General features: G+C 49.3%; 1 protein-coding gene across 2 annotated transcripts; it reads right to left on the bottom strand.

Annotated features, from left to right (window-relative positions):
• Nucleotides 1-961: 961 nt before the first annotated feature.
• LOC131212723 (protein TRC8 homolog) lies at nt 962-7,861 on the bottom strand. Of its 2 annotated transcripts, none has more exons than XM_058206701.1 (8): nt 7,097-7,861; nt 5,056-5,332; nt 4,290-4,979; nt 4,011-4,152; nt 3,695-3,869; nt 2,959-3,140; nt 2,726-2,896; nt 962-2,652 (listed from the first exon to the last, which is right to left on the bottom strand). In XM_058206701.1, exons 1-8 carry the CDS (start codon nt 7,362-7,364, stop codon nt 2,089-2,091), a joined length of 2,469 nt encoding a protein of 822 aa, XP_058062684.1. In that variant the 5' UTR covers nt 7,365-7,861; the 3' UTR covers nt 962-2,088. The 2 variants fall into 2 exon arrangements, with proteins under 2 accessions (XP_058062684.1, XP_058062683.1); XM_058206700.1 differs by having other exon boundaries at nt 2,959-3,155.
• Nucleotides 7,862-13,408: the final 5,547 nt, after the last annotated feature.

The raw sequence follows: 13,408 nt of genomic DNA on the forward strand, positions 1-13,408 counted from the left end.
GTTTTCGGGTGACCCTCTCAGTGACGGCATTCAGTTATGCGTTTAATGCGCTGTGAATAATGTAGCAGCGTTGGGTGCCCGATGCCTTATGCCGGCGAATTTAATGGCGCGCCATGGACGGAGCGGGCAGAGGCGGGCACGCGGTAAGTAAACAATATTTTCCTATCTTGAATCACACCATTCAGGTGCAGGTGTGACGTGGAAAGTGTGTCTGCTCTCACCCGAAAACTGTAAGACGGTCACATTTTTTACGGAGTTCGTCTTATTGACGCTTGTTTGGGTTACAAAATCCTCCCCAGTTCAGTATGAATTCGCCGGACTCTTAAAAAAAAGATTGCGAAACGAATGAGAAAACTCGATCTTCCGAAGAACTCCCAAAGAGGGGTTCCAAACGGTAGACAAAAACCTTAATCTTCTGTACAGAGAGTGGGGTGGAAGCCCAACAGGGAACAAGCATAAAATGTGGTCTGGTTTGAAATGACTTCCCAAAATAATTGTGTCAGAGCGAGCGGTCTAGAGCAAAGAGAAAAATCCAGCCGGATACCGCCCGAAGCTGCTGTAAAGCTGCGTTATACTTACATAATTAATGCAGTGCAAAGAAAGTCCGCATCAGTATTCAAAACGTGTGTGCTAGGCACAAGTGGTCACAAAGTGGAACAGTGAAGTGTGTAAGGTAAAATATACATTGATATAAAAACAAACAATGTAAGAAAAACATTAACAATCTGGAAGGATTTTTTAGGTCTTTAACGTGACTCCCTGTTTGCATTATGAACGAATATAAGACGTCAGGATTTCAAACTTTCAAATAGTCGCAAAAAGGTCTTAAAGATCTGTGGGAAAGTAATCGTTATCCATAGTTTTCATTGGCTTAAATTTCGGATAATTTGGTGCAACTTAGTGTGGCAATGTAAGAACTCCATTGTTAAGAATTTTTCTTTTCTTTTATTAGTTATCACCTCGAGTCTGAGTTTTCTGCGCTTGGGTCTATTTTTGGTCGTTCAAAGACCACACTATGTACACGTGTCCGAAAAGTACTAAGAGAGGGCTGGAGTAACAGAACATAATGAAACCGGAGTAAAAAACATGACCGAAAGGAGTTTGTGCCAGAGGATCAAAGGTAAAAAACTTTAAAATTTGGAAACATATCCTAAACCAACAGCTTTGATGCTAATTACCTTTCCGTGTTTGTCTTTTTGCTATTTGTAGCGAACGGTAGAGTTAATTCATCAATTCCATTGACTATCCGTTACACGCCTCAATACGCATTAAATATTTCTATAAAACAAAGAACAACCAATTACAGCAGACCTTCGGAGGAAACGGGCCAACAGTCAGCGGCCGCCTAACGGACAAGTTAAATACACATTTTTCCCCCTTTGGTTTGCTTCGTCGCTAATTATTCGCCCTTTGTGTAATCGTTTTCACTTTGTGGTTCGCCTTGGTTCATCAGAGCATATTTGGGCTTTCGTTTCCTCTTTGTGTTAAAGTGGACTATCCGCCCACAGTGGGCACCACTGTGTCCGTCGAACTCGTAGTCGCATCCGCGCATCCGTACCTTGTCGGAAATCATCTCACAATATTGCGCAATAAGTCGAGAGAGGAATTGTTTATGTTCTGTTTGTCAATTTCTTAGCTGCGCTGCAATCAATAGGTGGAACCATTCCAGTCCATTCCAGGCGCTACAGTGCCACTAGCCTCGAATCGACTGCCAGTATGAAGCCTCAAACCCTTGCACGGCTTGAGGATCATAGTCCTCTCTGTTGTAGGCGTTTTTCGTGCTCAGATAGGAGATAATTTTCAATACACCAAACATATTTTTTTCTTAAACCATATAACCACAGTCACAGTATTGTTAGCGCCATTTGCCAGACCAGCATCTCGCGTGGAACTCCGCAAGCTAGCATGTTCTCCCGTCGCCCTGACAGAGTGGTGCCGACTTCCTTCCTATCTACAACATAAATCTATACACTCGACACACACCGTCACATTCACTAACATACACGACAACACCCTAGTATACCCTAGTGGTTGCGTTCAGTGCTTGAAGTATCGGGCACCGGTCACCTGTACACCAACAATGGCGCTCTATTGCAGCTCGTCCAAGAAGTCACGTTTAACGGACGCCCTATGCTCCGATGCTGACCGCTGCTCGGCAGCTTCCTCGGAAGTGCCTGCCGTTGGCTCCGACGTGATTCGTGCCGACAGCAGCTCTAGCTGTGCCCTAGAAGCGGACTCGCTGAGCAGGGTCGACGTACTCAGGCCGGTTATTGATTGTGTTTGATGTTGTTGAAGCAGTACATGATGCGGGCGAAGCGTGAAGGAAATGGCCGCCGTCGAGACAAGCGAGGCATTCGACATGCTGGACAACGAACCACTGCTTCCGCTGCTTCCGTTATCTCCCGCATTTGTATGGTTGCTTATGCTACTGCTACTAACGCTGCTACTGGCGCTGCTACCGTGGCTCGCACCAAGTAGTTCGTCTTCCACGGAACCAACGTTGGTCATTCCGGTGCCGCTAAAACTGTCGCGCAGTGCAGCATGTAGCACCGTGCCCGATTGTCCTCCGGTAGCAGCGCTCGCGCCAGTCGCGGTATTCGCCGTTTGCTGGGCATGTTGAAGCATCTGAGCATGAGCGTCGCCACCGTTAACCTAGTTCCGATGAGGTGCCATCATGATCGGATAAGTTGTTCTGCCTTTCTCCGGTTCCCTGGTTAAAGCTTACCTGTTCGTTTTCGTTGGCACGATCATCGGTACTGTTTTCGTCTGGGCTTCCGTCCTGGTTCATGATGATCTCGTGACACAATGGACAGCGATCCTGCACGTACAGCCATTTCCGCAGGCAAACCCCGTGGAAGTAGTGATTGCAGCGAGTAATCTTGGCAGAAGTCATTTCCTGGTGATTGGGAACAGTTTTAGTACGTGATGAGAAGACAACCGAAAGAATCGGCCTGTTACCTGATAGCAGATGGCGCACACATCATCGAAGTGCCGTAGCTGCGCCACAGAAGCCTCGGGAAGCGAAGAGATTTTGTGCACTGCTGTTCGGCGCTTCATAAACACACCCCAACCAGCCCGGGCCTCGCACCAAATGTTGAAGTACGCGTGGATGCCCATCATCAGTGCGCGTATGGCACCGCCTATGGGAATCGTTTCTAAGTGTAAGCGATGCATCGAAGAGAGCAATAGAGCGACGAAATCATGCGGCAGCATGGGGATACGGTTCTCGGGGAGGTATGGGAAAAGGACAGGCCGGTACAAGCCCCACATTCAATGCGGGATGGTGTTGGATGGCCAATGTGCAGGTGTGTTGTTTGGTGGTTCGATTGAAGGGATGCGGGAAGTGTTCGTCAATTCGTACGAAACGAAAAGGGAACGGAAAGGGTAAAATAAAGAAAGGAATAATTGTGGTAATATTGAAAAGAAATTGTAACGAAATGCACAAACTACACGTGTGTCGAAAACGGTACAGAAACATGTATCGAACAAGTAGAGTGTGAAGAGGGACCAAACCAGAAGAACTAGGCGCAACTACCAAACAACAGAAGGAAAGGAAAGTGTTAGGGACAAGGGTAACGAGGAACTGACGGTACGACCAATCGAGGTCAACGCGACGCTCTCTCCCGCCACATACCCACATGCAGTCGAACAAACATACATACAGACACCCGTGGCACCCGCACCAGTTGCTTACCGGATTCAAAAATCAGTATCCAGGCGCCGTTGAAAAAGAGGAAAATGCCGAAACAAAACTCGACGGAATTGCCAAACGCACGGATGTAGTAAACGTAGTCGTCCAGCTTCTCCCAGAACGTTTGCCGCCGAGCGTCGAGCAGAAAGAGTGTGTAGGTTGCCAAACTCACCAGAACCTGCGGGCGATCCGTTAAATAGGCCATTAAAAGTGACAAATATGCAAAAACGCGCCGAGAGCAGTTACTGTTTGGGTCAAGTTTTGTGCCACTCAAAGAATACACGAACGTACGTGGTGGTGATATGGGACCGGGACTTACCTTTACGATCACCTCCACCGAGAAGGCCGTCACGGCCAGCAGCCAGGTGGAGAGTGAGTGGCGTGACCAGAGCACTGCTAGCAGTGAGCTCGGCGCGATAAGAAGAAAAGCACACACCATTAGCGCTCGTGCGTGTCGTTTTCTGCAAAAAGTGCATATGCCCCGCGGAAGAGCAGATGCAACCGAAGAGGGCCAGAGAGGACGAGACGGAACCGAAGAAAGGTTAGCGAGAGCGCAGAGGAGGGACGCGCCGGCCACCGGGCCATCACGCGTACTTACCGCGAGGGGTTACGGGCAGCACTCAGTGACATTAGTATGGGTGCAACAATGTTGTGCAGAAAGTGCAACAAAGCCGTCACCAGCAAACACATATTGCGACACAATCGAATGAAGCGCTTGTCCGGCGACAGCGAGGTGAGCCCCGTCTGCAGGGCCAGAATGTAGAACAGGATCGCCGAAACCGTACCGATCGATTTGTCCTCGTCGTAGTCCTCGGACAGCAGGAACAGCTGCACCATCTTCCCGATGTAGTGGCATATGAGCGAGATGATGCTGGTCATACCGAGCACGGCGGTCAGCGTTTCACAGCCGCTCACGAGCAGCGTCTTCATGGTGGCCGCAAAGCGCAGGGGAGCTTCCGATGACATCAGCAGACTGATGAGGTGCTCCGCCAGCCGGATGCTCCAGAAAACGCGCAACACGCACGGCACATTCAGGCGCTGCCATTCGTTTTCGATTAGCGTCGCGATGCCAAAGTTTCCGGCGTACGCACGGGCATGCTGATATCCGCTCAGGATTGTTTTGACCACGTCGAAAGACGAGCTCCACAGTGCAATCTTCGATAGGACGAGTGGCAGAATGGCAGCGAATGCCGGGGAATGTTTCAGCACTACCGACGGTAGAGGAAGCATCGCGAGCAGCAGCGGCATTAGGAAGCTAAACGGCAGGGCCTTCTGTGTGATTTTATACCTGTAACACGAAAGAATCAATGTTACTCCATGAGTGTTTCAAAGAACCATCTCCGATCGCTTCGTTCCTTGTTTACCTTGGACCCAAATGAATGTAGGCAAAAATAACACCCATCAGCCATTGAGCAAGAAGATGCGGCAGTATTGAGATGAGCACACCTCCAGGATCGAGCAGTCGTTCCATGTTGAGTGACAGGATGTCCTCCAGCAGGCTGGGACTGTCGGATATCACCGACAGGGCCGAGACGTTGCTCCAGTACGAAAGAAATATTAACCCTACGGATACGATGTACATGTAGACGATGACCAAGTGTCTAGTCCATAGCATAAACACGCACGCTGCACTGATGGCACCTGTTAAATAGAGAAACGAACCCATTAGAAACGACGTATACGTTACGGATAACCAAACGAATGGAGGATAATTTATCATGAAAATAAAATATGCTCATTTATTACATCAATGTTTCTTCCTGCACATTGAGCATATTTTCATTCTTTCAGTCCTAAAATTTCCGTATCTCCACAAATGTTGCTGCTCATCTTTCTACGGTATTTTACTTATTGAGAAAAAAGAATCATAACTTGTGTTTCATCTTGCAGGTACATTGGAAGTGATGTGTCTTGTTGGAAGAGTCTGTTCCGTTTACAAATGCACCATTTGTTGTGCGACGAAAAAACAAACAAAACAGTTGCTTCACGGAACGGTCGTGTACACACACCTGTACGCACACAAACGTTGGAGCCATGGACAAATACATTAATCCACGGCCCTATCGCTTCTTAAGTGAACCCTGTACTGGACTGAAGTCGTTCCGTGACGTCGTTATCAGGCAAGTTGCTGAATCATTGAACAACGAACCGTCTCGTTCGCCGTAGAAAAGACGATGAAGCGCATAAGTCGTTATTTTGTCTAGTAGAAATAGGCAGTCGGTTGTGTTTCAACTACAGGCTGAAAAGGGTAGCGGGGCAGGAATTGGTATCATATCGATTTCTACCAGTACTCGTTAGGACAGCAAGATGTTCGTCATTGAAGCACAATATTTTTTCCGCTTTCACACGCAAGCTTAATTTAGCTTGATCCTTCAAAAATTTGAAACAAGAAAGAAGGCAGTATTTGCTTTACATTGTAGTTTTATCCCCGCAGAACGTTTAATTTTGAATTCGATTAGATACGCAATCAGAACGGTTGACCAACCGGTTTTAGCTTTACGTCGGAAGTTGGCCCATTTCCAAGTCACTGGTTTGCATGTCACAATTACCTTTTCTGGAAGGAAAGACAAACATTTTGTTTGCTTTATTAGAACTGCAGGTTCAATCGGAAGAACTTGAGCATACCTATGGCAGGTAAAGCTAAACGAACCGAAATCAAGCAGATTAATTCAAAGAAATTGATCAGTTTGCTTGCCATGAAACTTGTTGACTATCGGACAGGCTCCGAAGGTTTTCCACTGCCGCTTCATTTTTAATCCTTCTCTCTAACTTTCCCACTTTCTAACTCAATTTGAGATCTAGGACAGAAATCAAGTTCCTGTTCAGAGAAAAAACTATGTAAAATAATTACACCTGTTGCCTAAAGTAAATGAATCGAGGCCATCGATGGACTATTTGCATGGTGTAATATGAAGACATTACATACGGCCAAAAACCGCTAGGAGAGTGCTCCAACCACATTTCGATTCGGTTTACGAGGATTTAATCATTACTGATTGCCAGGATGTGTGCCAGCAGTGATGGACATCCGGCATAATCATGTACGCAAGGGAACATCTTATGAAGGACTCTCTGCAGGAACTACCGATAGCCCGTTACGAGCGACGTGTGGATGATAAACCAAATCGCTATGAATCGTATCACGGCGCGAACCTGACGACCATCCGCGGACCATCCGAATGTAGGTCAGAAAGAGATGGGATTGGCGTCAGACGGCGAAAGAGATGCATGCGCAAAGTAACCTACATCTCCGAGCCAAGGCTACGGCTGTCAAGCCCCGTTGGATGGCTCGCGTATTCTTGGCAAACAGGTTGCCCCTGCGGAGCCTGCTGAGATGCTGAGACGGAAGCGAGCGAAAATACAGTTAATTTGCAGGCCACGGATCGCAAAGCCCACGGTGCTTACCGAACAAACAGAAGAGAAATTTCAGCACTGACAGTGAGATAAATTTGTACATCTCGATGTTGTCCTGTATCCCATGATCGTCGTCCTCTGGCAACATCGGGGGCAGCGAGGACTGCAGCGGGCCGGTGGTACTGTTCGCCAAAGGAGCTCCGCTCCGGGACACCGGCACTCCCATGCCCATCTTGAGGATTTCGTCTATGATGAACAGGCTCGGCACACGCATTATTACGTCCACCAGCCCGAGGACCTTCGTTCGCACTACGGACATTTTGCGTCGAGCTATCGTTACTACTGGCACAAACACAAACTCACGGACCCAGGAGCATCGGGACGAATTTTCTTCAAAACAGCTGACTCTTCCCTGGCGAGCCCGATTCAGCTCGTTCCCAGGACCGTGTACTTCACGATGGGGCTTCGAAGAAGCTTCACTTCACTGGCGATATTGTGGGCGAGCCGTAACCAACGGCGACACAACATGCCTGGAGCTACTGAGACCGTTTCAATGTCATCATGTTCACTTATTGGCGAAGGCTACGACGATGACTGCGAGCGTTAGAGAAAAGGTCGTCCGTCGCCGCGAGCCCGTTAGGAGAAGAAATCCACACCACCTCGGCTCACAACAACAAACACTTCATTGGGTCTCACAGATTTGCACTTTCGCGTGTTGTTGTTTCGCTCGGGAATCGCGGCACGCACAACTCCGGTTACCAACGTTGATCAGCCCGCATCTCGATAATAGCGACAATGTTTTTCCAACCCGATTCACGGTCGCTGCGTTCTTTTCTCGACGAGCCCGAGACGATTTCCTCTCGTTACTTCTTTCAACCAGAAAAGAAGACGTCTTCTTCGTCTTCTTCGGAGTAAGTTGTCAGATGGCGATGTGACAGCCATCGGCTGTTGTAGTGTTCTGCGAAACATTTCCAGCCACGGAATGTTTCACGAGGGTTTCACAACGGCGAATATTTCAATACCGATTTTCTTCGAATTTGTTTTTGTGAATTGATTTAACTTTTACGTTTCTTGCCGAACGCCGAACAAGTATGGGAACGATTTGTTTATGTAGCCTACCCTATTTTGATGATTATATATTTATAATGACCTAAGAGTGTTCCAACATGGGAACAACTTGTTTCAATGTTCTTTTTAACCTTTTTTCTTTTGTCCTTAACTCGATATGGTTTTTGCAGGGTATCAATAGAGGCCCAAATGTCTTCGCTGGTTAGATTTTTTCTATTGTTTCTACGGTAAACGGGAAGGCGCAATCCTTCAAAGTTGTATTCGTAACGAATTTTCTTGAAACGAATTGATTTTCTGTTGCCTTCCGTATTCCACTCCGCTATCTTCCGCCCGGTAGGTTGTTGCTGTGCATCCGACGAATGCACAGCAATTTGTTCCCAAACGGTTGCCAATGGATTTTCTCAACTTTTGAACTTTTGAAACCAAACTGCGGCTGTATTTCTGTTTCATAGACGCAGGCATTGAAAAATTCAGGCTACGTGTAGGCTTTACATCCCCGTCGGAAGTCGATAAGACAAACTCCTGATTGACCCAGAAACCTTCACCAGCCGCCGTTCGAGGTACGGCATAGCGCAACCGAATAAATGCGATGCGGTCATAAAAACAAGGGTCACTGCCTCTGGACTGTTTAAAAAGCATCCCTACTTAGTATGCAACTTGATAAGTCCCGCTTCCTTCGGTCCCTTTCTTGTGTGAATTGCTACGGCGTCGTCGTCACTGTGAAATCGATAAAAAGTCTTCCTTCCCAACGTCCACGGGGCACGTTTGCCAATTATGTTCAGATTCGTTTAACTTATTCCGTTCAGGTAAGGAGCATGCTGGTAATTAAAAGTCGCACACGGAGTCCTTTCCATTGTTGCCGGCCGGTAATTATGGAACGAATCCCTTCGGCGGCACGTTCACCGCCCGATCGGGCGAGGCAGACTTCCGGGCGGGCACTCGGTGCCGGGGCGGGGGAGGCCAGCCGTCGGTTGGCTGACCGTAGAAGGTGGTCCCGCGAGAACCTGGACACCTCGTTCTGCACCTGGTTGTCGTGAACCGGCTAATTCGAAACCAATTGATGCTCCGGAGGGCCCGCGCAGCCCAATCGTGCCCAATGCTTCCTTCCGAGCGCGACACGCGTTGATGAAAAGCGTCACGACGCGCGCGACAACCCGGCCACGACTATGAGTTGTCAATCTTCGAATTAATTAATCAGTCGCCCGTGGTCCTTGCGCTGGGATGCCACTGTTCTGTCGGTAGCTTCAACACCTTCGCAGGTTTTCCTGATAGCGCTTCGATAGGCCGAGGATCGCTTTCGCCCGGCGAGGATGAGCAGGCGTGTGGCGTGTGCACGTGCGCCGGACCTGCGGCTCAGCCCCTCGATGAGATGAGTGACAACTGAACGGAGAACGAAATCCTACCATTTTCCAACTCCGGCCGAGTGTGGCGATTCAATCACGCCCGCCGGCCAGTAGCCGATGCCCGTGGCCGATCATCAGCCACTGATCATCGGCCGGGCCGGAAAAGACCACACACCAGCCCCGTTTATGGTAGCGCGCCTGTCGCTTGACGAACGTTTCATGAAGTTGAGATGGGCATCGGCTCGCGGTTCCGTTCAACACTCCCGCTCCATCGGCGGCTCGGCCGCCGGGAAGACATTAGTGGCGCGCATTAGGGACGCGAGCTGGTTGGGCTCCTTTTTCGGGGTTCCAAAGCGGATGCCGCCACCGCCTCTCAGGTCAGTCGTCGTGGTGGCGGGAAGAAATGGGCAGAATGAACCCGGAGCGTGGCCCGGAAATGGAAGTTATTAGCAAATAAAAACGACCAAACGCAGTTGGCGGAAAAAGTATGTTGGGCCGGTTAGGTGATATGGCGTATCAGCCGCACCTAGCGCGCACACACCAGGTTGTATCTGTTGTGTTCAATTATTTGTTTACGCTGAGGTGGCCCTTAGTCCCTTAACGAGTCTCCCCGCAGGTCCGTAGGAAGACGTTAAGTGGGAAGAATTCATTGCACCTCAGGATGGACCGCCGCAGCCATAGACGGGGTGCTTTGCATCGACGTCTTCGCCTCCGTTGCCGCCTCAAAAAAGAAACACTAAGGTGAGAAAAACATCAACAACAACACGGCCTGCGCTTTACATATATGCGCCCGTCGCGCTGTAAAAACTAACAAGCCTCGCTAATGGCCAGTCGATAGCTATTCATCCGCGATTAGATCGCGGTTTTTTCTGTTTGCAGCAACATAATGTTTTGCTGCAGTCACCGATGCTGCTGGGGAGAAAGAAATGGCACGCCCGAGGGAGAAAACTGGATCGTGTGTGGTTTGCGCCTTCGCGGACCGAAGAGGATCCGTTTGTCGAAACCCTTGTAAGGCGCGCAGTCGAACGATCACCAACGAATCGATATTTGTTTAATGTCGTTAAATCGGTCCTTTGCTCGCGGATCATGAAAGCGTCCGAAATCGTGCCGGTAAAATGCATGTTTCCGTTTAATGTTCCGGGATACTTTTCGTGAAGTGATTGATTTCTTCATCAGAGAAGGATGATGGTTTCATTTCTAGTGCTTTCCGGTACTGTAGCCTACACCTTGGGCTGTAAGAGGACCCCAATACTTGAAGTTGCACCGTGGCCCTCTTTCAGATGCTTCAGAAGGCATTGGAACGATTCCCGGAGCTAATACTGGAGAATGGCATCTTCGGTTTCTATTGTTGTCCAAACTCGGCTTCCGAGGGGCCCATACTTTCTTTGCTTTCTCCACCAGCTAGGCCGAGCCCAAGGTCCCTGTTCTAGCGTTTCTCGATATGGATGCAGTTCGGTCGGCAAAAAGCCGATGTCGATTGGTTGGAATGGTTGGCCCGGTAGCGCCTGTTTTGCCTATTATTTTTTTCCACATTCCAGCGACCGGCCCCCGGGAGCCTGCGGTCCATTCCATTCTGCTACCCGCCCCGCCCGAGCACGCAGCTCCTCCGAGATTCGGTGACCGAGACCGTGGTAGGCAAAAAGGAAAAACCGCGGCAACGGTGAGCCACCCCGCTTAATAAGCCATAAAATGAAAATCTTTAATTTTTAATGACTCCACATTGCTGACATTGCAGAGCGTACCCGGGTGGGGGGCAGAGAGAACTTTTCTCGTTTGGCTGATGTCCTTGTTTGGGCCCCGAGTGTCCGCGTTGAGCGGAGATTGAGAGAATGTACCCCAAGGGAGACGGCAACGCTGCGGTCCAATAAATCCCCGGGTCTTCGGCGATTTCGGCACAACACTCATTCGTCCCGTTGCCGAATTCGAAAGTGACACCATTCGCCGGACGAGTTCCCGGGCAAGAATTGTAACGGTGGACATGTGAAACAATTTGTGACACAACGAAGCCTGATCGATTAGCCTGCGTGTGTCTTGACACGGTTTATCGTTACAGAATTGAACAGCGGCCTCCAGCGAGCTCTAGGCAGACGGGCTAGAGGCGGGCAAAGAGAATGGCCGGCGATCGAAGGGGGCTGCGCTGGAAGATCAGCGCCTCCCGGAATGGCGGACGGCGTAGCTGTGGAATCCTGACCTTAATAGCCATCGCCGGGCCAACGGAGCAGCACGTGGCCGGAATGTCTGTTCACGTCCCGGAGGCGATCGCGCACTGTCCGCGCCGGCGGGAATGCCGCAACAGCAGTAATGGCTCCAATAATTGATATAAATTAATTCCTTTTATAAAACATTTTCCACCGATCGTGCCGAACCGCCCATCGCCGCATTGTTTGGTGGGCATTTATCTCTTTCCGCTTTGCGCTTGTCTCGGTCCCCTTTTTTGACAGCATGTACCGCAGGGTGGTGCGAGTGGCAGCAATTATGATTCCATCGGCTGGCAAGATGGCCACGGGGACAGCGTCCATCCAGCGTCCTGACTCCGATGTCCTGTTATGGGAAGTGCTGCGTAACCGCGCGCGTCCCCGAGGGACACCTCAACCCGGGACGGGCGATTCCAAAGTGCGCGGATGTGTGTTTTTGGTCGGGTTCGCGAGTTCCTGTTGGCCACCGGCAGGTCAAGCAGCGCAGGCCGTTGGCTGCGCGTTCCACGAAGACACATTTTTATGATGATCATTAAAATGTTTTTATTGACAACTCGCGTATGTGGCGCGCAGCGGACAGCGGACACACTGCGGTCTCTGGGGTCGCCGGGTTCAGCCGGACGGTTCCCCGGTCGCTTCGGGCCAGTTCAATTTTCGTGCTTATACATATGAAAGTTATTCGAATTTTGCATTTTTGATTAGTGCACTCCGGTGTCACCCTGGTATTAATGCAAATTTGAGGCAATTCCAGCGATGCGCTGGTGTCGTTGGCCGTTAGCTACGATCGAGCCTGATCGAAATCGATCGATTGATGGTCAAAGTGCAGCCTGCGGTCGATAAGCGGAAGACCCCAGAGCTACACTCAAAGTGAATGCATAATAGCATTTTATTTATTTCGTTAGTAAGTTCAGCTCATCCAACAGTTATTTCTTTCTTGTGTCTTCTCCTAATGTTCCTATGTTCCTTAAACGTCTCAAGATAAATAAATTTGAGGAAAAAATAATGGAATGAAGAAATCGTTAGTCTCACAAACAAAATTGATGGAACAAACAACCGACAAACAAACAAACGAACATCAAACGAACATTGACGGATCAAAAAGCTTTAGTTTTCCACATGGACATCTCCAAAAATTAGGTGTAACGATACCAATCCGAATCGGAATATTTACGGGAATAGTTTTATGTAGTCTCTTTGAAATACTTTTCCATATTCATTCAAAACGCTCGGTTTGCTCTGAGTTTCTTTCTCGAAATCTATGTATGCAATTGTTCGTCTGCACTCACGTTACAGAACCGCGGTTCCGGAAACCGTTCCTGAGTGCCATTTGCATCGATCAACACCCGACCTCAACGAAAACGTCCTATAATAGCTTCCAACTTTTCGAACACTTTAACTCTGCCCTACGCCTGGCGCAATGGCGCAAATGGACCAGCGCGGCAGGAAACACGCCAGGCCAGGAAGTGAGCCCAACCCGCAAACGCGGAAATTCGAATCTCTCGATGCTTATTGGTGCGATTACCACCGCCGTCGTGTTACTGGTTCCCGGCACTTCTTCTCTGCACGCGTTTTGGGCTAAGCCGTTCCGCCGCAGAGGCGTTCGAACCGATTGGCCAATGCTTCTGATGGTTCGGAACGGAGGGTAAGAACTTGCCACCGTAAAATATGGCCAACAGAGGGTCGGCGACGGCGACGACGCTGCGATGCGATGAGGACGTAAATGTGCTCCTAATGGCAGTTTAATTCAATTTCCAACC

Source organism: Anopheles bellator, chromosome 2, assembly GCF_943735745.2.
Source record: "Anopheles bellator chromosome 2, idAnoBellAS_SP24_06.2, whole genome shotgun sequence".
Taxonomy (NCBI): Eukaryota; Metazoa; Arthropoda; class Insecta; order Diptera; family Culicidae; genus Anopheles; species Anopheles bellator.

Bases quoted from the DNA above. Each gene is read 5' to 3' on its own strand.
- LOC131212723 (XM_058206700.1), bottom strand. From the start codon at position 7,364: ATGTCCGTAGTGCGAACGAAGGTCCTCGGGCTGGTGGACGTAATAATG. The intron at 2,897-2,958 runs GTAACAGGCCGA...CCCAATCACCAG, and splicing joins TGTGCGCCATCTGCTATCAG to GAAATGACTTCTGCCAAGAT. The intron at 2,653-2,725 runs GTAAGCTTTAAC...CATCGGAACTAG, and splicing joins GTGCCAACGAAAACGAACAG to GTTAACGGTGGCGACGCTCA.